At 39.7% G+C, this 23,350-nt stretch overlaps 2 protein-coding genes across 6 annotated transcripts in view; one reads left to right on the plus strand and one right to left on the minus strand.

The window, feature by feature from the left end:
- Positions 1-3,089: 3,089 nt before the first annotated feature.
- Positions 3,090-13,285, plus strand: akirin2 (akirin 2). The gene is given in 5 exon segments (NM_203583.1): positions 3,090-3,516; positions 9,894-10,037; positions 10,453-10,596; positions 11,535-11,606; positions 12,617-13,285. Coding segments are annotated over 5 exon segments (546 nt in total). The 5' UTR covers positions 3,090-3,341; the 3' UTR covers positions 12,628-13,285.
- Positions 13,286-16,644: 3,359 nt separating this feature from the next.
- orc3 (origin recognition complex subunit 3) overlaps positions 16,645-23,350 on the minus strand; it is a 53,182-nt gene continuing 46,476 nt past the window's right edge. For 4 of the 5 annotated variants that reach the window (XM_012962638.3, XM_012962639.3, XM_012962637.3 and 1 more), the window contains exons 16-21: positions 23,142-23,224; positions 20,883-20,980; positions 19,786-19,927; positions 19,171-19,281; positions 17,887-17,960; positions 16,645-16,918 (exon numbers count right to left, since the gene is read on the minus strand). In XM_012962638.3, coding sequence (XP_012818092.1) covers positions 16,813-16,918; positions 17,887-17,960; positions 19,171-19,281; positions 19,786-19,927; positions 20,883-20,980; positions 23,142-23,224 — 614 coding nt within the window. In that variant the 3' untranslated portion in view covers positions 16,645-16,812. 5 annotated transcript variants of the gene reach the window in all.

Consider the following 23,350-nt stretch of genomic DNA (forward strand, 5'->3'; position numbering starts at 1 on the left):
AGATATACATAAAGACAAATATAAACTAGGAATAGTTATGTTTAACTTTGGTTCATATCAAGACAATTAATTTATGTAGCTCCTCTCAGGTCTTGCAGTTTGTTTGCTAAAAGACTAGAAGCCTCATTTAATATGTGCAAAGTGTGCAGACACAAATGTGAAAATACAAAATCCTTTAAAATTGCAGAGAGATCCTAGGTGCCCCCTAAATCTGCTCTGATGAATTACATGCAACTTTCGAAGTGACGCCTGTGCTGTATGAAGATCCTGTACCACCCTAGAATTCACGTCAGTTTGTGCATGAAGTCACCTCCACCAATGCCACATAGCTATGGGTCAGGTACCCCTCAGCCTACCAGCTCCGCCTCCAGATTTACACATGTCTCTGACAGCGGCAAGATTTTCTTTAAAAACAATTTAATCATATAGGCACCCTTAAAGCTGCTGCCCTGGGCAGTTTGGTGCTTATATAAAAATATGACCCTGATGATGCCATTCCAACACAAAATCTAAATTTTTCATGTGATTTATCAAATTAGATATTATTATTATTATTTGCATCCATTTTGATGCATGCAAGTTGTAGTGGGGATAAAAAAAATGGTGATTCACACTTTACACACTGCTCTGAATTTCTAACGTTTTTACAATGTTCTCTCATAGAAAAAAAACTGCTGCTAAACCAGAACAAAGACCTTTGCCCCACATGACTACCAAAAGATGCAGTAATGGCATTTTGGTCTCTGAGTCAGTGGAAGTTCTGTTGGGATTTCTTGCTGAAAGTGGGGGATTTAAGCTCTGTTCTCATCCCCCACAATGGAGATTGTTATATGTACAAACACACCTCGCTGAGCATGCAAAGAATTGTATTTCAACATGAATAGACAGATCACCTACAAGTTTAAGTTTTGCAGAATTGTTTCAGTTTGCTTGGGTCCAATCAATGGGAAGTAAACCATCAGTAAGGCACATTGGATCTTTGATTATAAATGTAACTGCGAAAGGTTTATAGTGCCTTTTTTAATGAATGGGCCTAGTTGCTAGGGAGTCCTATTGCCTGTTTTGTATTGTACCCAGTGAATATACTAGGTATAGTTCCTAAATGTATGTACATTTGTATATCTATGACTTACCTTACCTTACTCCAACTGAACTTCCAATTTGATCATAAATTACATACAATAAGATATCTATTTTAAATATTTCAAAATAATAGTTGACTTGATTTATTTCTCTAAACCAGTATAAGCATGGGGGCATCACTTCAACTAGTAGTGCTTGGGTCACAGTGTTTCAGCAGACACTTGGGGGTATATATATCATGCTGTGTAAAAAGTGGAGTGAAGCATTACCAGTGATATTGCCCACGGCAACCAATCAGCAAATAGATTTCAACAGGTTGCTGTAGTGTAAAAAAATTAACACAGCATTCACTGACACAGGTCTGCACACACAAGACTCATTGGGCACAAATCTGTATGAACTGGCACTTAAACCAGAGGTAAAACAGACTGATTTTACAATGGCATTGAAGTAAAGTTATTTGTGAGTATGAGATAAGTGACTATGGCCTGAGTAAAATAAAATTGAATCACATCGACAAGATACAGGCTGTTATTTTTAAATATAATTGCAAATAAACCAGTATCTGCCTGTCCCTATCTGTTCTTTGTACTACTGGTTCTGACTTCTACAGGGGTGTCAACCCTTTTGGAAATGTCAGTGTCCCAATTTTCCCTCCCAACCCCCTGGTCTACCAATGCAATTGAAATTCCAACGTCAGGTTCAGATACACTCACATTACACTGGTGCAATTCTAAGGGGGAAATTTATCAATCCACAAGCGCTCCGAGCGTTTGTTTGATTGGAGCGTTTGCTTTTTACGCGACTTTTTCGTACCTTGTGTATTTTCAGCAATTTTTTCCTTATTTTATGCGACTTTTTCGTAGTTGCGTTAAAAATTACGCAACAAAATCGTATTGTCGCAACGAGTACAAAAGTTTCGGATTCATTCAAGCTTCGTTATCGTGACTTTCCTTGGGCCAGGTTGGAGCTGCAGAGTGCCATTGAGTCCTATGGGAGGTTTCCAAAATCATGCACAGAAGGATCAAAGTCGGAAAGGTTTTCCTGCATTTTACGATCGTTCGGTACGAAAATTTTGTGACTTTCATATCGCCAATACGATATTATCGTGACTAATACGATTTTTTCTTAAGCATATTTGTGATATTTGCGATCCCAAGAAATTATCGTATCCAATCCCATTCAGGATTCAAACTTCTGTTTTAATGAATCGGCCCCTAAGAATTCTTATTTTCATCATGAAACATAGCTTCAACTGGAACCATCTAACCGTATTAAAAACAGATATACGTGAACGCAATAGATACACATAAAAATACATACATATGTATATATATATATATATATATATATATATAAAAGTCCACACGACAGCACCACACTCCGAAAGTTGCTACAATGTAGCTGCCCCTGTGCACGGAATACCAAATAGATACCAAATCAAAAACGACCAGCACCAAGGGTCTTGTGGTTCAAACAAATATTAGTGTATTATAATTGCATGTACAACAGACGTTTTGGTCCCTTTTGGGAGCCTTGAAAAAGGTCCCAAAAGGGACTGAAACGTCGGTTGTACATGCAAATATAATACACTAATATTTGTTTGAACCACAAGACCCTTGGTGCTGGTTGTGTTTGATTTGGTATATATATATATATATATAGATCATTTTTTTTTTTTTATAAATTTTCGGTCTCCGTGGACCTGCCCCAATAACAAAAGGAATCCTTCACTTCTCGTCTAAAGCCAAGCAGCCCAACTACTTTTCTACTTCCACTTTCCTCTCACTACAGGGATTTAAATTCCATTCCGGAAGTGCCTGATCTCGAGCGGTGCATCTCGGGAAATGTAGTGCGCGGTGCCGTCTTAGGCAACAGTTAGGTTCTCCTTGAATACTACATCTCCCAGCAACGATTGCAACGCCCTCCCAGTGCCTGTTGGTGGGGTGAATGAATCAGTGGCGTTGTTATTAACGCCATATTGAAAGCGGAGTCTGAGACGGAGCTTCTGGATAGCTGTTGTGGGTGTAGATACGGCGACAGGATCTCTTTCCATCCTAGTTCGTGAACGCTTGGAAGGCCCCTTCAACTGCGGAAAACTGATCCGGGATCGCTAACGAGTAGAACTGTCTGGTTCTCGGGTGTGAAGGCGACCGGCAGTGCTGCAAAGAGCGCCCTAAGAGAGGCCCCTGGGAACCTTCCCTAATAGTGTTTGTACCCGTTGTGGCAATTGTGCCGTGTGTTTAGGTGCCTGTGCCATGGCGTGCGGAGCCACACTTAAAAGGACTATCGAATTCGATCCTCTGTTGAGCCCAGCAGCATCCCCCAAGAGAAGAAGATGCGCCCCACTCTCTCCCCCGGGGCCCTCCCCACAGAAGTATCTTCGTATGGAGCCTTCACCCTTTGGGGAGGTGTCCCCGCGTCTTACCGCAGGTGGGGGACATATCCAGGGGCTGGGGGACATATCCAGGGGCTGGGGGTGTCTGGGCTTTCAGGAGGGGCACAGGGTAGGGGGAATGGGAGTATGTGGGTGGAAATCCTCTAGGGGAGGAAGGGGCCGGCGGCCATACTTCAGGTTTTGGGTTTGTTAGATGTGTGGGTGCTTGTGGGGAGGTGATTTCCCTGCAAGGACAGGCTGACCCTAGGTTATATATATCTGTGGGTGAATAATAGAACCAGAAATTAACTCTGATGTCTCCCTGAGCATTTATTTGTCCATATTCATTGTTAAAAGTGGATAACCATCTGCCTGTTGAACCCAGTGGTGTTCTGGGAAGTGTAGTTCCACCCCAGTTGCTTTAGAGGGCTGTTATTAGTGTAGTTTGGCAGTGGCTAATCTAATGGGCTCCAGGGGATAGACCAGTAATATGGCAGCCTACACTAAGTTTGAGCATATATGGCCCCTGAAATTCTGTGCTGTGAATATTAGTTTGTAAACTTTCCCCAGGCCCTCGAAGTTAAAGATCCCTTTATAAACACTGTGCTCATTTCAATTTAACCGTGGGATTTCACAAAAGAGATTTTGTAGGGCTTTAAAACATGTATTTACTTGTACCATGCTGGCAGTATTCTTAACACTAACTAATATATATTTGTTTTGACATTAACATCAATTAGGGCACTTTGTATTATCACAAAGGAACATAGATCTGGGCAAGCACTGTTCAAACTATTCATGTAGTGAACCTTCTTGCCTAGCTGTCTGACTTGTATGTGTATATGATATATATATATATATATATATCTCAACAGAGTAACCTGGAACTTACTGGCAAATGTTTCTGGGCCCACTAGGTACAAAAATGAGCATCTTGGCTTATGTTTAGAATTAGCCATATTTGGTGCAGATGTAATTGCAAGATGTTTGGCTAGCTTTGTTAATCTGGCAACATTGTGATTTAATGTCAATTATGGGACAGGTAACTCTATGCTTTTGTCCTCTCCTATTTAGTAGAATGCCTTTGATTAGTCACTAGGATTTAGTTACCAAATCAGGGATGTTCGATTTGAGGCCCTGCAGCTGCTGTTGAATTCAAATTCCCAGCTGTCCTTATTTAGATGTTGGAAATTGTTGACATCCAGTAGCTGCAGGGCCAAATCTGAGTCTCATCTAAATGCTGTTATTGTTTTGCATCCAAGACACATTTTATTCGGTTTAGAAAATAGTATTGCTATAAATTACAGTAGCACTGTCCAACTTATTACATATAGTGGGCTATGTATTTCTTATACAGTGAGATAGTGGAAACAGAATTGTGTTACCTTATACAGAAAGGTATGTGGAACCTTTGAGCAGACTGGGGGCCACATATTGCCCTGGAAGCAAAGACAAAAACAATACCTGTATAGTTGCAATGGTGGGGGGTTCCCAAGACACAGATGCTCAGGACACAGAGTAGGATCAAATGTTTCAGGACAATGGAATGCCCTTCCTCTAATGATAACCCACCATAGAGATTCCAACCACTTAAAAACCCCACAGTGTAGTGACCCCTAGTGGAATAACATAATATACATAGTAAAGCATATATGTCAAACACAAGGCCCGGGGCCAAATCCGGCCCACCTGGCTGTTTTATGTGGCCCTTGGTGAGTGTGTCTGACCACCCAGCCTGATTAATTTCCATTTTCCTCACATAGTAACTAAGACTATGGGGTATATTTATCATGCTATGTAAAAAGTGGAGTGAAGCATTACCAGTAATGTTGCCCAAGGCATCCAATCACTAATCAGATTTAAACAGTAGCTAAGCATCTATTGGCTGCTATGAGCAACATCACTGGTAATGTCTTACTCTACTTTTTACACATTGTGATAAATATACCCCTTAGTATCTTACTAAGTATATTAATATTTAGATTTCGGCCCCCTTATGTGATTGAGTTTGACACCCCTGTAAGTAAAGTAAAAGCATATTCCTTGCATGGATTACCAAATATGTATAGTCTGAACCAGAAGTCCAAAGTGTAGTCCCTGTGATCTCCAAATTATCCAAACATCTGTCCCTGGGCCTCTAGTTGGACAGCCCTGATGTACAGTATTACGTGCATTTACAAAGGCGCCCATCCTCAGTGCAACTCTAACTTCTTAGGCCAGCAGATCATACCATGCAGTTGTGATTACACTGCATTCCTTGGCTTTGTACATCCCCTTTGTGTTTATTTCTTCAATGTCTGAAACAATGTTTTTAAGGGAAAGCAAGACATGTTTTTTTAGTAGTGTTAGTGATAACTTTGGAGGGCACTTGCATTAAAGTACCTTGAATGAGGCTTCATTGTCCAAGCAACCACGACTGCTGCTGTTTATAAAACTAAACACTAGATATAGTTAATGGGTCAGGATACCCTATTTTTTTCAACACAAGCAAAATCAAGAGGGTGTATGCTGAACATACTTTTTGTTTTAATTAGGAAAGATCGGTGGTTTTTGCAATAAACAGGGCAAAGACTGAAAATAAAACCACTTCTACTTTTCCAACTTCTTGGTTCTAGTGGGTCACAGTTTGAAGAGGAAAGGGTAATAAAATCACCAGTCCACACAAATGGCCTTTGTAAAATGAACTGCCATTTATTATTATTAATGTAGTGAAATTGTATATCTCAGCACATTTTAGAGATTATACATCAGTAACATCAGTCCCTGCCCCAGTGGAGCTTTCCCTATTCTGTTACATGCAATGGTCAAGTTTACCAGGAGCTGGTTAACCTGCATGCTTTTTGTTTTTTTGGAGTGTAGGAGAAAGCCGGAGTAACTACACCAAACTCATGTTGGGAGAACATGCAAACTCTTTGCAGATAAAAGTACTACGTAAATAACATTTCCAAACTTGCATTTGGTTTCAAGAGGTCAAGGTGTGCAATTTCTAATGTAACAAAATCCTCAAACATCCAGCAGTAGTGGAACCTGCTAAAAATAAGAACTTCAAGAAAACATGTCAACCCCAGGAAATGGTGTCGTGGGGTGGACACTGGCGTTGTTTTACAGAGCTGGCATTATCCCTTAAACGTTTTTCTGGTTATTCCCACGTTCTTTACTGTCAGGAAAGTGTTTGCATGGGCTCATTGATGCATTTCCTATAATGGTGTGAGTTTGTCAGTATGTATTCAGTTACTCTGAGCAAACACATTGTATTAGAGCTCAGTGGCCATGTTGTTGGAAGATGATTAGTAAGGGTGTAGCATCCCCTTAATCCCTTAGAATCCCTTTTCTTCCTTTAATCCACTCAACCCCTCCCTTAAAGGAGAAGGAAAGGCTAAGTCACTTGGGGGTGCCAAAATGTTAGGCACCCCCAAGTGACTTAGAACGCCTACCTTGTACCCCGGGCTGGTGCCCCTGTACGGAGGGAACAGCACCAGCCCGGGGCACCTGTAGACACCGCTTCCTCCTTCCTTTGCGCGCTGCCGGCGAAATCCGCCGGCCGGCGCATGCGCAGTAGAGTGAAAAGCCGACTTTAATGTTTAAGTTCGGCTTTTCACTCTACTGCGCATGCGCGCGCAAGCGAGGAGGAAGGAGGAAGCGCCGGCAGCTACCCCGGGCTGGTGCTGTTCCCTCCGTACAGGGGCACCAGCCCGGGGTACAAGGTAGGCGCTCTAAGTCACTTGGGGGTGCCTAACATTTTGGCACCCCCAAGTGACTTAGCCTTTCCTTCTCCTTTAAGGTCCCCATACACTATAAGATCCGTTCGCTTGGCGATGTCGCCAAGCGAGCGGATCTTCACCCAATATCCCCACCTACCGGTGGGCGATATCGGGTAGCAAGTGGCTTGAAAAAAAAATAATCCGATCGTTGGCCCTGGGGCCAAACGATTGGATTACATTTGCGGCCATGGGGCAGTCGGTTCGGGGACCGCATCAACGAGCCGATGCGGTCCCCGATCCGACCAGATTTTCTAACCTGGCCGATCGAGATCTGGCCAATTTCAGGCCAGATATCGGTCGGCCAGGCCGCTCTGTTCTGCCCATACACTGGCCGATTAGCTGCCGAATCGGTCCATGGGACCGATATCGGCAGCTATAGTCGGCCCGTGTATGGGGACCTTTAGGAATTGACTTTGGCTCTTGGCTAACTGAATATGCTCAGTTCTTCAAAACACACTCTCCAGTCTAGCAGCCAATAAAGAGATGGCACTGCTGGTTTCTATTGAAACTGTGCACTCTGCTGGAGAAAAGGTTTTTTTTTTTTAACCTCCTCTCCTGAGCTCATCTTACCCATTATAAGTGCTCAGTCCAAGCAGGACTTTTATCTATGTAAATTCTGCCTGTGTAAGCCTGCATTCTTTATTGCATAAAAAGGTGGGGCGGATGTAAAGTTTACATGTGCTTTAAGGAAATGGCAGGTTCCATGTTTCAGCAGCTTGCAAAAGGCCTACAAATATGGTGCTGTGGGGTTGCTTATCCACCATATGCTTGGTATAGTTGTGAATAAATAATTATGCAGACAAATTGAGTCCTAGAACAAGTTTGGTAGCCATATAGAGATACCTTGGAGGGCTACATTTCTGCTATCATTTTCTGATCTGGTATAACATTAATAAGTTAGATTTAGTTCCTGCTTGTGTGTTAAATCGCTAGACATAGGTTGTTCTGTATATAGTATTTAGTATCGTTTTTTATAAGTTGAGTGTTTTAGGTGCCATACTGTTTTCTTTGCCAAAATATACGGACTTGCTGTCTTATCAGAAAATGTTTAGTGGTGTTGTGGAATGTAAAGTTATTTTTCTCAGTTTATTACTGCTGTGGTTATTTGCACATCTGTAAAACATAGCTTGCTAGCGCCATGGTGTAACCATACTTCCTGTTATCTATTTCTTCATTTCTTACAGAATTTACAAAAAAAGTGTTGTGGAAATGATATCATGCTGAAGTATTTAAAGGAACAATATTTATATTTATATTTAACAGAATATTTGCCCCTAGCTATACCAGTGATAGCATGTAAAAAGTGGCCCATGTGTGACCAGCTTTAAGGCCCCCATACACGGGCCAATAGAAGTTGCTGATATTGGTCCCTTGGACCAACTCGGCAGCTTATCTGCCAGATATCAATCGGCCAGGTTAGAAAATCCAGTCGGATCGGGGACCGCATCGGCTCGTTGATGCGGTCCCCGAACAGACTGCCCCATTGCCGCCTACATAATCCGGTCGTTTGGCCCCAGGGCCAAACGATCGGATTATTTTTTTTTTTAAACTTCAAGCTCCCTGATATCGCCCACCCGTATCTTACCGTGTATGGGGACCTTTACAGAACAACTGTCAGGCTAAATTTGTGCAAGTTTACCAAATTAAATGGCCTGGTCACTGCTTTGGTAGCAGGTTAAAGTGGCCACAACTGCTTTAATTGGTAAAAAGCTAGGCATTTATTTATTTAGCTGCCTATTTCTCTTCTTTACTTCTAAATTTTAGTTTGGCTTCTCTGAAAGTAGAGTATGATAAGCTTTAGGTAGCGTTACAGTTCTTTAGGGAAATCCCAGAGTTCCTTCCATCTGTGTTTGCTGTGTGCATGCCTGCCTCATAGGCCTCTGGGTTCCTCTAGCTGCAAGACTTACGCATTCATTTTTACAGCTTGTTTCCTGTCTGTCCTCTGTTTGAAGTGAGCTAGTCATACGCCTACAGGATGATAAAATCCTTGGCTGCATTCCTCATTAGAAGAGCACCTTTCCAAATTCCTTTGGTTTCCCAGAATATTCTTGCCAAATTTGCATGACTGAGGAATCAGTTTTTCTTTCACCTAATAAGAAATGAAATGTTCCTTTTTTCCTTAGATGAAAGGAACTGTGCTTTGTTGTGTGTAGCACAAGAACTGTATAACATGAGAAACTTTATGTTGGTTCCTGGTGTGCATCAAGGCCCAGAAATACTTAATTTGAAGGACCACAACTTGTTGGAAGATAGGCTTTCCTAGTTATCCAGCTGGTAAATGAATCCCATTTTACTGATATCTTAGCCAAATAGCTCAAGGTACTTCTTGGGATTACAGTTTCACAGCATATCCAATTGGCACCCAGCTCTGTTTTTAGTAAAAGGTACATGGGTTATAAGGTGGTATCTACATCTCTGATTTAAGTCTCCAGATAGCTGAAGTGCAGGCCATCATGCCCCAGTTTATTCAGTTTCCATAGCAGCTTTGTCTCATTTGATGAAGCCATTTTCATTTTATTTTAAACTCATGTTCCTTTGGGAGTTCTTTATTCTGTAAATTAGTTTGTTTGCAAATGACTGTGTAAGCGGCGTAACTGCAAAATTCCACATTGTATGCCTGTGATTACTGGGGTTATTTATTTGTTAAGCCTTTCATCTTCAATCTATTTCAGAGCAAATCCTTTATAACATAAAACAAGAGTATAAACGTATGCAAAAGCGAAGACATTTAGAAGCCAGCTTCCAGCCAACAGACCCCTGCTGCTCCAGTGAGGGACAGCCACAGACCTTTATCCCATCTGGGCCAACTTTACCAGGTCAGTAAGAAATGGCTCATTTTTTTCTTTAAGAATAGTGGCAGTGGCACACAGGGAGATTAGTTGCCCGCAGTAAAATCTCTGCTACCGTGGTCGATTAATCTCCCCAAAATGCCTTTTCACCAGCAGTAAATGGAAACGGACAGTGTTAAGGCATATTCAGCGCTTCGTTTTCTGCAGGAGAAAACTTTGCGCAAGTTTGGAAAAATTTTAATGGTATTTTACATGGTGAAAAATACTTAGACTGTATAAAAAAAAGCATATCAATTCTAAGACCATGGCCACCCATCAGTTAATTGGCTTAGCCTTCACTGTTTTTGAATGAGGATTGTATTGTTTGAGTATGTATTTGTATAAGGATTGAACATTATTATTATCAGTGGAAAATAATCTCTTTAATCTGCTTTCTCTGAAGGCACATCAGCTACATCTCCATTAAGAAAGGAGCAGCCATTGTTTTCATTAAGGCAAGTAGGAATGATATGTGAACGACTTCTTAAAGAACGTGAGGATAAAGTTCGTGAAGAATATGAAGAAATTTTGACCACAAAACTTGCAGGTATTGAAATGTAGTCCTTTTAAGGGCACACAGGGTACTTCTGCTTCACGCACTGAATTTTTAAGTGGCCCAAAGACATGGTGCCAAAGAACCTGAAACTGCCCTTCATTCACCTGGAAGCACTTGAGCTGCACTAGTGTAGTTACCCATAGCAACAAGAATGTGCTTTCATTTTACAAGTAGTGGTAGCAGCATGTTCAGTACTTATTGCTGATTGGCTGCTATTGCCAACTGCTTTGTGTAGTTTTCTGCCTTTTTTTGTTAGAGCCAAGTTTTCTCACCTCAGTCTGCTTTACACGTTTATCTTTCCTTTCTGTCATACCTTTTTTTTTTTTTTTTCCATACTGCTCTTTGGTATAGTTTATTTTTGCCTTCCCACCAATATCTTTTAAAACATTAGGTTTTCCTGTTCTGTACTGCTTTGTAGTCTTTAACCTGTCATCTTTTCCCTTTTTAAATGCATTTTTTCCTCATCTTGTCTCTTGCTAATACTTCTTATTTTACTCTTATTCTTGCAGTTTAAAAAAAGTCCTTTTTTGTCTAAAAAACTTAATTAAAAAGTTGTTCAGATTTGTTAGGTTCTGTGGATGAGATATTTAATCAGTGCTGCCAAGGCAACCAATGTGGCTGTTTGATTGCCTTTAATAGAAGTATGCAGGTAACTAAGGGGATCTGTTTAGAATAGGGTTATCATATGGTTGATGTTTCATATACATTGTATATTTGTGTTTAAAAGGATGATCCACTTAATCTGTATTTATGTAGGGGTCTGCTGTACTGTTGCTAAATCCAAACCGTCAACCAGAGCAATAAAATTTATTAAAAAGAAACTAAATAGTGCAGTAGTAACTAGAGATCTGCTTGTAGGAATATATTTTATATATTGGTGTGTTTTTGTCCCCTTACTTTAACTGGTTTATTTTCTTTTTTCCTGCTAGAACAATATGATGCTTTTGTGAAATTCACGCATGATCAGATAATGCGACGATTTGGAGAACAGCCAGCTAGCTGTAAGTTGTTAAATTAGTTTGGTATTTGGTTTCTAGTGCCTAGCAATGAAAGTGCCCTTATCATTAATGTAAATGAGGATTGTATATGGACTGCTGTGCAAGCCTGGATGTACAGCATTCTCCTTAAAGGAACAGTAACACCAAAAAATGAAAGTGTATAAAAGTAATTACAATATAATGTACTGTTGCCCTGCATTGCTACAACTGGTGTGTTTGCCTCAGAAACACTACTATAGTTTATATAAGTAAGCTGCTGTGTAGCCATGGGGGCAGCCATTCAAAGGAGAAAAGGCACAGGTTACTTAGCAGATAACAGATAATTCCCCATTTTATGGGGCTTATGTACTAGTTATCTGCTATGTAACCTGTGCCTTTTCTCCTTTTTTCCAGCTTGAATGGCTGCCCCCATGGCTACACAGCAGCTTATTTATATAGTAGCTTTTCTGTAGCAAAAACACCAATTTTTTGCAGAGCAACAGCACATTATATGCTAATTACTTTAAAACACTTTAATTTTTTGATGTTACTGTTCCTTTAAACTCCTGATGGAGCTTGGTCTCCCTCCTTCATGGCTATAAGCCCACCAATTTCTGCTGCCAGCAGCCCTAGAATGATAAAATAGCTGGAAATTTGTATTGGCCAGGCGTGCCTTTATGAACGTAACAGCAGATTTCTAAAAGGCATCAGGTTTAATGCTTGATTAAAAAAAAAAAGAGAGAAAAAATCCCTGAGGGTAACAGAACCCATACATTTTTTTGGCACCTGTCATAGCAACTTTTTTTCCCCACTGGAAAGTGCACACACTGCGGTTGTTTTCCCCAGCCAAAATGCAGACTCTATTAGCCTAAATAATTTGTTTATTTTTGCACCAAGTATGACATTTTCTGGAGAGAACACCTGTACTGTTTGAACTTATTTTCCTTTTTTGTGTTTTCTAAATAACATTACATTTTTAATGATGTACTTGTGCCTGTTGTTAAGTCTAAATGTTTGTTTTCTCTCCCCTGCAGATGTTTCATGAGTCGTTCCTTGCCTTTCTCGGCTGCCGTTTTCCCTTATTTGCTGCAAGATGTCCTAGTTAAGAACTGCAGCAATGCCATATTCCCTTTCCCTTTGAACACAGGTTATTTCAAGCTTTTGTCAGTGGCAACCACTCTTACGCAGCAACTGGTTTTGGAGTGCTCCCTGATGTCAGTGCCACTGGGTGTGGATCTATGCTACCTGTATTAAATATACCAATGGCCTCATTTGCTGTATCATTTAAAATTTGGCTTCTTTTGTTAATGTTTTAAAATGGAAAGCATTAAAGCTGGTGTTAAAGAATCTGCCCTTTGCTAGGTGTGTAAATAGTTCACGTTAGAACGCCATTTTGTCGGGTTTTAATGACTGCACTACAAACACAAGCGGCATCCACTAATACAGATGGAATCATTTCTGGGACAATTTTAAAGTGACATCCAGCAGTTTGACTGTGGGGAGCAGAAAATGAAAAAAAGGGCATGCTTGTATTAAAGGACTCTGGGGGGTGGGGGCAAAGGTAAGAAAGGATTTGATTTCTTATTTTGTAGTTTATTTATTCTATCAGTCTTTAACAAGTGTTTAATGCAATTTTTTCCGTCTATCATTGTTTAACTGCCTTGTAGTACTGGAATTTAGTTGGAATAAAATAAAAACACAAACTTTGTATTTTTTTTTTTTTTTTTTTTAATTGAAAAAAAAAAAAAATCTTTAAAATGTGTATATATGTGCAGGGTTATGTCAGTGATAAATCAGTTCCATGAAGACTTATGTAAGGAACACATTTAACTGAATTCATAAAGCCCCAGTATATAATGTGTGCATGAAAGTGGCAAACAAGTGGGGATGAAGGAATCGAGCGAATCTCAGCTTTTAGTGCAGGATTCAACCTAATTCTTACTGATTTTAGACCTGTACTGAGAGCCAGAAGGAAACCATTTCTGAATTGTCTTTGTATTGACTTGTGTAGGAGTAGGTTGGCAAGTTTGAATAACCACAAATAGTCAGCAGTTTGTCTTTAAATTGTTAGAAAAGGGTTAGAGTACCTTGATTTTATGAACTGTTAGTCTAATGGGAATGATACACAAGCTACAGGTGAGCAAAATTTACCTATGCAGTGTGGAATATTGGAATTCCCTTATTTTTGCCAGCAGAATCATACGAAAATGCAGAACATCTTTGCTCAATAACACAATTCTAATATTGACTATAGTGGCCATACACGCACCAATATTATCGTACAAAACTTCTACTGGTCACATATAAGATCATATGTAATGTTGGATGGTGGAGTTTTGCCTCATATCTGGGTACTGTAAAATTAGTTTTCACAAACTGTTGTCTCCTAATGACAACAGTAGATTGATGTGTCAGCAATATGGTCAAGGACCTTCATTCATGTACTGTATTGGGGAGAGAGTGGGTGCTAAAGCCATGGGAAAGGTTTAGGGTTGATTGTACCCCACTGAAGTGAGTGAAGCACCACATTGGTAGGGTGCCATGGGTAAAGGATGGCAAAGGGGCTGAAGAAGTGTTTAAACATGATAACGGTCAGTGTAAGTTATGGGGGGGAAATAGGAACCAGGGATATGAGTGGGGACCCAGAACAGGGGCCATGATACTATAGCTGTGCTAAAGCAACGGCACTGCAAATGAGGCAGAATTAGGACCAATTAATGTGGAGGGGGTAAAACTATCATTTTAACTACTAAGGTGTTTGGAGGCCCTACAGGTAATAATTTAAACTGGATTTCAGCTAAGAAGGGGTCATCTTCCTAAAGGCTAAAGTAAAACTGGAGTGGGTCAGGATCAAATAGGTTACAGTCTGCAACAGTCTGCTCTTAATACAACTGAGACTAAGTGGGCTTATTTGGAAACCCAAATCAATAAATGGTGGCCCTACAAAATATAAAAGCATTGGGTTTATACTTAAGCATACATCATATGCAGAGCAAGTACCAAAATGGCATGGTGCTCACAGAAAAAGTACCCCTGGATGATGCAACCCCTACTGATTCTACCCCCTTAGTTATGTTAAGGGGGGCCTCCGTGCATTTTCACATAATACACAGCAGCTTATTCATATGATCTGTATTATACTGCTGTCACACAGGGCTACTCAATGCCATCTGCCTGTCATTACTTGTTTCAGTTGTTCTTGCCCCAAGACACACACAAAGTCCAACCAAGAACCTTGTGCTGGTGCTCATGATAAGCAGTTTTGGGCTTCAGGAGAAATCACACATTAGTTTGAACTTCTGAAGGTAAGTATATTTGAATGTATTTTTGTAGCCCTTTTGTGTAGCTAGTTGCACCAGAAATAGAATTTCTGTTCATTTAGCAAATCAGTGTTCAGCATCTGCAAATAAAATATTTCTTGGCAGTAAAACTATTTTGTATAAGAAGTTTACATCCTATATGTGTGCTCTGTTTTGTATGTAATATATTGTATTTCCATTTTTTGGTAGAAATGAAAGAAGAAACCTTCTGAACATAAACGTAATGATCTTTCATCACATGACTCAGTCTGCCACGTCATAAACTGTATGTTTGCAGCAGTTTCAGGTCTGAGCGCTGCAATTGCATCAATCTGCATTTAGAGCCCAGAACACCATCCCATACTTATTTAGTACTGCACTTATATAGGGTTTCCAAACCCGTTATACATAGTTTACACAATATGTAGAAATATATTTTAATTTTATCAATATTGTGAAAACTATTTTTTTTCATTTGCTATTTAGATTGCTGTCACTTTTTACAAAAGTGGCATTATACAAAAATCCAGGCAAATATATTTGTGGAATTTTGCTTACATTTTAATATGCAAATTAGAGTTCAGACCCAGTTATCCTGCTACATGCAAAAATATGAATTTGGTGCATCCCATAAATATATAGGGTTGTCACATTCAGAATCCCAGTTGCATGATATCATAATGTCAACAAAAGCAGACATTTTGTTAAAACCAAAAATGGGTGGTAATGAGGAACTGAAAAAAAAAAAAATTATTAGGGTTTATGGCTTTAACTTTATCAAACAGGCAGTGAAGTGGCCAAAACCACAGCTGCCAGCAGGTTATGCTCCAAGAAACACTTATATATGGGGAGATCAGTGGGTGTTTGTCTAGGAACTGCCTGTGTGTGCACAGCATTTCTGTGGGGAAACAGTGAAAGTGTTGGGGAAAATGTATGGAATATATCATCAGATGTAAGCAACAAGGACTGTATGGGCTGATGGTATTAGACTATTTAGAAAAATGAAATACAGAAACAGCATGTGAAATGTAGGAACATGAACGGCACAAAGAAAATCCAATTCATGCTCTCTGCAAGCCAGTCTCCAGTGGCTCTTGGGTTGGTACAATTACCATAAAACTGTAATGGGGCCGCAGGTGGGGGAGCCTCACTGTTTCAGTGTTTACTTTGTGCTATGCTGACAGTGTTGATATCAGAAAGTTCAGCTTGTGTGTACACACAACGCATGCTAAGTATACATAAGTAAGTCTTTCTGGGTATTGTGTGCATTGATAGCATTCCCAACAGTTTTATATCGTGCTTAGCCAGAGCCATTCATCTTACCAGCTGCACATCATTTTAAGTTATATTTCTACATAACTTTTTTGTTTAAAACAAAGCACCCCCCTCATCAGGGAGACTGCACTGCTGGGTTACTGCAATATATATTTATTCTAATGCTGGCAATGATTTATTTATTAAGGAAATTTTCGTTTTTATTAGAGACAGCAGCTTCAATACACACTACCTTATTAACAGGGCTCTTGGCACAGTAAACAATCCCTGTTTTATCTATTGAAATTAAACTATATAAAGAGAGAGAGATATACATACACCTGGGAACTAGCATCAACAGATTACAAATGTGATAAGGACCCATAACTACAGGTTGCGCATAGCAAGAACAAAGAACAGCTATCTCCTGTGTATGTAGAAGGCGCAGCAGATCTGCCTGAGTGACTTTAAGTTTAGGCCCTGAACAAACATAACAAGTGGCACAGTGAGCAATGCACAAAAGGACCTTTAATGCAACACTTCAGCAACAAGCATTTACAAAAAACAGAAAAACACTGATTTTATCAAACAAATTTTTATTTTTTTTTGTAGCAAAACCTGATGATGTAACATATTGTACTATATGTATTAGAAGTGTCAGTGTTCAATGTTTTCTATTAGCAGCCGCCCCATGTCAGTCTGGCCACATGATCAGTTTTCTGTTTGGTTGGCTTAACAAATCCCAGGAGTTCCAGTTCTGACACAGCTCTTATAAAGCGAGCACTGAGAAACAGGTGAAGGAATTAACATTTAGACTACAGTTCTGACTTATATATGAAACAAGGTAACTTTGGGAGGAAAAATGGCACTGACCAGAGAAGCTACAATATGATGCTAGTTTTCTACTAGCTGTAAACCTGCAGCTCTTAAAGGAAAACTATACCCCCCCAAACAATGTAGGTCTCTCTAAAAATAAATTGCATATGTAAAACCCTGCTTCATCTAAATAAACCATTTATCATAAAAATATACTGTTTTAGTAGTGCTAATGTACTATTGGGTACTCCTAAATAGAAAACTACCATTTTAAGAGTTAAGGTCCGCGTTGTGGGATCATAGGATTCACAGTGCACACAAACAAGCCAAGGCACACACATACATGCTAGGCCACATCAGCCAAATAATGGACAGAGTTCTGCCTTTTACTCCCACACTTCTTCCTGTTACAGTTACAGCTGTTTTATTTCTGGCCATGTGATCTCTGAGGGAGCACACAGCCCATCATTAAATGGTGGATCAAGGAAAGGATGTAAAAGGGCAATATTTACTGATATATATATATATATATATATATATATATATATATATATTCCAGTTTGCCAAGATTCTTTAATAGGTCACAACATAATATAAACCTGTTGGTTAATTATTCATTCTGGGGGGTATAATTTTCCTTTAAATGATCTATGAAGAATAAAGCACTTCCTTCTATATCAGCACTACGCTAGGCCTGGAAACCAGATAAGGTGCTTAGAGTCAGGCTTTCAGATTTATGTATATATAGTGCACATGCTTCATTGATACCTAATGTTCCTTTAAAAGGTATCCTATGCTCCAGGAGAGCTCATACAAATAAAAGGTAGCATCAGCCTATGAGAAGATAAAAACCTTGCAATGCTGAGCTGGGACAGTGCACGGATTTACTCATCATTCGCTCATGGCTAAAAACCTTCTAAACACGCAAAGGATACTGGGTAACTTCATCAACCTGCTGAGCTGAATCCGAGTCACTTCCCTCGCCAGCATGGACCACAGTTGAAAAAGCCTGCAGAAAAGGGAAAATGTATTTTAGCAGTAAATACACAGGCAGGCATTTACTGTAATGCTCTGATTTTAGTGACCATGTAGCTACTGGGTTTTTTTTTTGTAAAACAAGACATCTGGCATTTTTTTTTATCTGATTCACATTGACAGCATTACTTACCTACTTAACTATGTCATGGTAATAATATAAATACTCTTTGAATGGAAGCTGCATTATTCCCCCTCAAAAAAATCTTTAGCAAAGGCCTTAGTGAGTAATCTGATATACAGTGAGTAGCATGTCTAGGAACCGGTTGCCATAGCATTTCTGAAGGTTTTAGATCACATTAACAGCAGCTCTGAATTCTAAGTCTCAGATATACTTAGGAACTGGATAATAGGAATAAAATGGGGCTGTGTATTATAGCAGATGTACAAGTATAAGGAACATGAAGCATAAAATGATTTACTTCTGGGTAGCAGCGAAGTGCAGATTCAGTGTATGTACTAGAAAAGCATTCACTAAAGGGAAAAGAGCACTGCTTTCATTTTCCTTTTATAGCAGGCGTATATAACCTGCAGCCCATTTGATTTCTGCTGTTCTGCTGTCAAGGCATGCTGGGAAATGGAGTTGAACAGCTGAAAGAAAGCCATCTGGTTCTACTTGTTTTTATAGTCTCAATAAATTGCACTTTTCCTTCTCTTGAATACAAAAAGCAACATGCTACAACTACAATTACCAGCGCAGTACACATAGTATAACTTATAAGGCCCCCCAAAATGTCTCACTGTCTAGTGCTGCAGGGCACACAAGTACATTGTGAAAGATATTTTATATTAAGGTCCTGTGCAATAAAAACTTTACCTTTAACATTAATACAAATATTATTTTAAAAACGTAATTAGAATATAATGTTCTGTTGCCCTGCATTGATAAAGGTGGTGTGTTTGGTTCAGCAACACTACTATAATTTATATTAATCAGATGCTGTGTAGCCAAGGGGGCAGCCATTTAAGCTGAAAAAATGAGAAAAGACACAGGTTACATAGCAAATAACATTATAGAGGATAGTTAGATGCCCTCCTTAATGAGTCTGTGGCTCATTTTCTACCAGTGTTAAAAAGAATACTACTGTGTCTATATCATATGAGTAGTAGTTCTATCTTAAATAAATATGGTGACGTAGCAAAACCCACTCCCAAAGAACAAAAATAATCCTGCTCTTACTTACCTCTAGCCAATCATAAAGATTTATCAGTCGTCCGCACTCAAGGTGTAACTTGTAGGCAATGCAGATATCTGGTGCTACATTGGAAACAGATCCAGCCTCGTTTTCCAATGTCTGAAAATATGAAATAGTGCAGGGAAAAGAAAAAGAACATAAGAATAGATTTATATTGTGCATAATACGTGTGTGCAGCACACACACATTTCAAAAGTATGACATAGGTCAAACTTTAGTTGTCCTTAAACATAAAAATGTGATGCAGACAAGCATTGTGGAAAATGTATTGTTGCACTGGAAACTGCATTTGCCATATATGTGCAATGAGGAGTGATGTGCTGTGGGAGCTACCAGAGTTGCTTTGGGAGATGCTAAGGATTATGCTGAACACCAAAATTTTACTGTTTGAAAGGGATAACAAAGATTGTTTGTAGTTATTGTGCTTTAGTGCAGTGCTGCCACAGGCTATGGTTTTATTCATTGTGGCAATTTTACTCACTAGTACAAGGCCTTGAATTTTATTATGTTAGTCTTAACACTATAGACATGAATGAGATTGCCATTTATCATAGTGCAGAACAGGTATACAAGACATAAAGATTACAGATATACTTAACTCACCTTCAAGTAAGAGGCTGGGTTGTTGAGAGCAGTGTGCAGGGCAACACGCGGGGCAGCATTAAGGTGTCTGCGAAGGGTGCTGGCCGCACTAAAATATACAACTTCATGCAAAGGCAGCATTTCAGGGGGCACAAGGTATTCTCTAAAATAGAAAGTTTTGATTGCTTGAGTGAATGGGTCCTCCATTAATGTAAATTACACAAAAAAACACACAGGCAAATACATATTGCTTGTTTATAGCCACATTCCAGCTTGGTCATAGAAATACAATAAGGTTTGTTATAATAAAGATATTTACACACTGCTGATTAGTTAAAGAGCCTTTAGGGCTCTAAAACATGGTGAGATTAGTCGCCCGCGATAAATCTCCATTGTCACAGGCGACTAATCTCCCCGAAATGCCATCCCACTGGCGAAAATGTAAATGGCCGGTGGCATAGCATACACGGCGCCACGATTTCCCCGAAATCGCAGAAGTTTCCTCTCAAGGCAAGTTTCCCCTTAGGGCTCTGGCACATGGGGAGATTAGTCGCCCACGACAAATCTCCTGTGTCACGGGCGACTAATCTCCCCAAAATGCCATCCCACCAGCGATTGTGGGGAAATTGTGGCGCCAAATATGCCGGTGGGATGGCATTTCGGGGAGATTTGTCGCGCGCGACTAATCTCACCGTGTGCCAGAGCCCTTAGTGACAGTCTGTAAATGCTAAACCAAATCTGAACCTAAATGTGCACATGACAGTATATATCACATGTTGACATTAGTAGGCTGGGGGAGTTTTTTTTGTTTTGCTATTTCCTCTTAGAGAACAGCATCCTAACCAAACAAGATTCCTGACCCCAGCATGCTGAGAAACAAAATATAAGCGAGAGTTGCCAATAACCATCTCTGAGTTACGCATTATGAAGCACTACATTGGTTTTAATGTGGACATGACTGTTGGCAACCCTGATGTAGTGGTTATTTTGTTTGCAAGGGGGTGCCGTTCCCCCAGGCTGTGTATCAGGCTGCTACTGAAGAGGAGAGGTCAGAAAGTGCTGGTGAATTATTTCTTAACCCTAATGTAGTACAGGCACTTAGCTAAAATGATACAAACCTTACGATACAGTCTATAAAGTCCACGACATCTTGTCGGAGCATCTCAAACTTTGTGAGTTTCTTAGCTCTTCTTGTTTCTTTCATTTCTAACAGTTTCTAGAAACATAGGGAGGTGGTTTAGAAACTTCAGAGAGTTATTCATTGCAGTTCTTACAGCCCAACATCAGGTTCTAATAAAAGTTCTCCACTGACCGTGTAACAAACTCATTTTACACACTAAAGATCTAAATCTGCCTTCCCCCCCGTATTTTTTTTGCTGAGTATAAGACACTTTCTTGCCTACCCAATGAAAACACACAGCTGTCATAATGAGGAACCTTATATGGGTTGCAGCAATCCATATGGTCACTGCTGATACTGCTTACAAAATACTATTTCCTATACTCTGCTCCATTTTTGTGTTTCATGTCTAGTCCAAATATAACAGCGGAAGGAGAAAGCATTTCCTCACTGCATATTTAAAGGACAAGGCACTTTCCCCCTCCAGCCTTTTCTAAAATGCCAATATTTAATGTTTCATATATTGTTGCTTTAGCAGAACTGGGTGCAGAAAAGTTACTTCTCCATTAGCATTCCCAGCAGCCATTTTCCCTTATAATATGTGCCTCCTCAGAGGCCAGATCTTTCTGCCCTGCAGCTGCAACCCCTCAGCTGGTGCTACTGTCAAAAACCTGCAAGGAGTAGCACTGGGCTAGTGGCTTTGCTCGTTTGTTAGGGACTATGTTTCGCTAATTACAGATGTAGTAGATGGACTGCAATTTTACTGCACACTAGGCTCTGCACCTTCTTGGTGTTTGTACAAAGGAAATAATTTGTAAGGCATGGAATCATAAATAGGTGTTCCGCCACTGCCCTACTTTGTTTTATTTGTTCTATGACTGTCCACTTTCAACTGGACCAAAACTGTTTACTTCACCCTCTAAGGAGGTTTCTTAGAGGGGCAATATATACCTGTGTTCAGCATTAGCCCAAACCATAAGGTATGTTCAACTGAAAAGAAAATCTGCCATTTTTATATATATATATATATATATATATATATATATATATATATATATATATATGGCACCTTACAGCAGCCCCTCCAGCAGTTGCGAGATTATCTAGATTGCCAGTCCCAGGCCTAATGTGTAACAAACTTGTCTCTGAGTAATAACACATGGTGAGACAAGCACTCCTTAGGGCTCCGGCACACAGGGAGATTAGTTGCCCGCGACAAATCTCCCTGAAATGCCATCCCTCCAGCGAAAATGTAAATCGCCGGTGGGATGGCATACGCGGCGCCGCGATTTCAAGTTGCCTTGAGAGGAATCTTCTGTGATTTCAGGGAAATCACGGCTCCGCGTATGCCATCTTCCCGTGTGCCAGAGCCATTATGCCCCCATCTTCCACAGGCCTGTTCAGGCAGCAATTTAAGGAAGGTAGGGATTAGCTTGAACAAAGCTTATTGGCTCCTTTTAAAATAACATTGCTGATTCCAATGGTAATTACAAATGTAAAAACAAAACAATGATACATTGGTAAATTATAATAATTAGAATAAAAGGAAATGTGTGTTTTTTTTTTTTTTAAATTAAAAAGAACAGTCAAAGACATTTTTAATACAAGTGATATTAATCTGGTTCATTATGAACATAGAATTAAAGTTGGCTATACAATACCCTGGCAGATAAGCTGCCAACTCAGTCTGAAGGGGCCAAATCTGCCCATGTATGGTCACCTAAAATTAAGAAAACCCTTCAACATAAATTCAACTATACTGTCATCTCTTCACATTCCTGTTAGCTAAATACAAATGGAACATGAATGTTTAGTGTCTCTTCAATGACCTGAACCATTCCTATAAGTTCTTGGAGAACTTCCTTGCAAGTTATTCTTGGTAACGGTATCAGCTACGGTATCAACTATCTGCATAATTTTTGCAGACTATAGCATTAGGTTGGTGCAGAACCATCCCTCATTTTGATGAAGTGGAAAATCGAATGTGGAATGTTGGCAAGTATAATTAGGGCCCTTCTGAGAACACTGAAGTTTAAAGGGCAAATAGCAAACTTTAGCCCATTACAGCATTATGGTATTCACAGAACTAGACCAACCTGCACCGCTCAGAGCAAAGTGCACAATAAACAGTAACAAAGTATGAATATATGTCCTTAATCTAGCTTGTAACAGAGAAGTTAGAAGCCAGAAAAAAGTGTAACATTTTTAGCAAACGCTTAAGAGGGCAAAAATGGTTTATAAAACAATGTATACTAACCTTCTGAAGCTGATACAGGTCTGTCTTCTTTTGGAGGGCTTTCTGTGGTGATGTGTCTTCATCCTCCCCATTTAGTGTGTTTTCTATTGAAAAGCATTTGACTATTTAGTTCATTTTACTATGCCATAAGCAGAGTTATAGCTTACTGGACATCCGCTCAGGGGGAATAGTTTAATTAGCTGTGTCCAGTATGATTTTAAGAGTGCAAT

The sequence above is a fragment of the Xenopus tropicalis genome, chromosome 5 (assembly GCF_000004195.4).
Source record: "Xenopus tropicalis strain Nigerian chromosome 5, UCB_Xtro_10.0, whole genome shotgun sequence".
NCBI lineage: Eukaryota > Metazoa > Chordata > Amphibia > Anura > Pipidae > Xenopus > Xenopus tropicalis.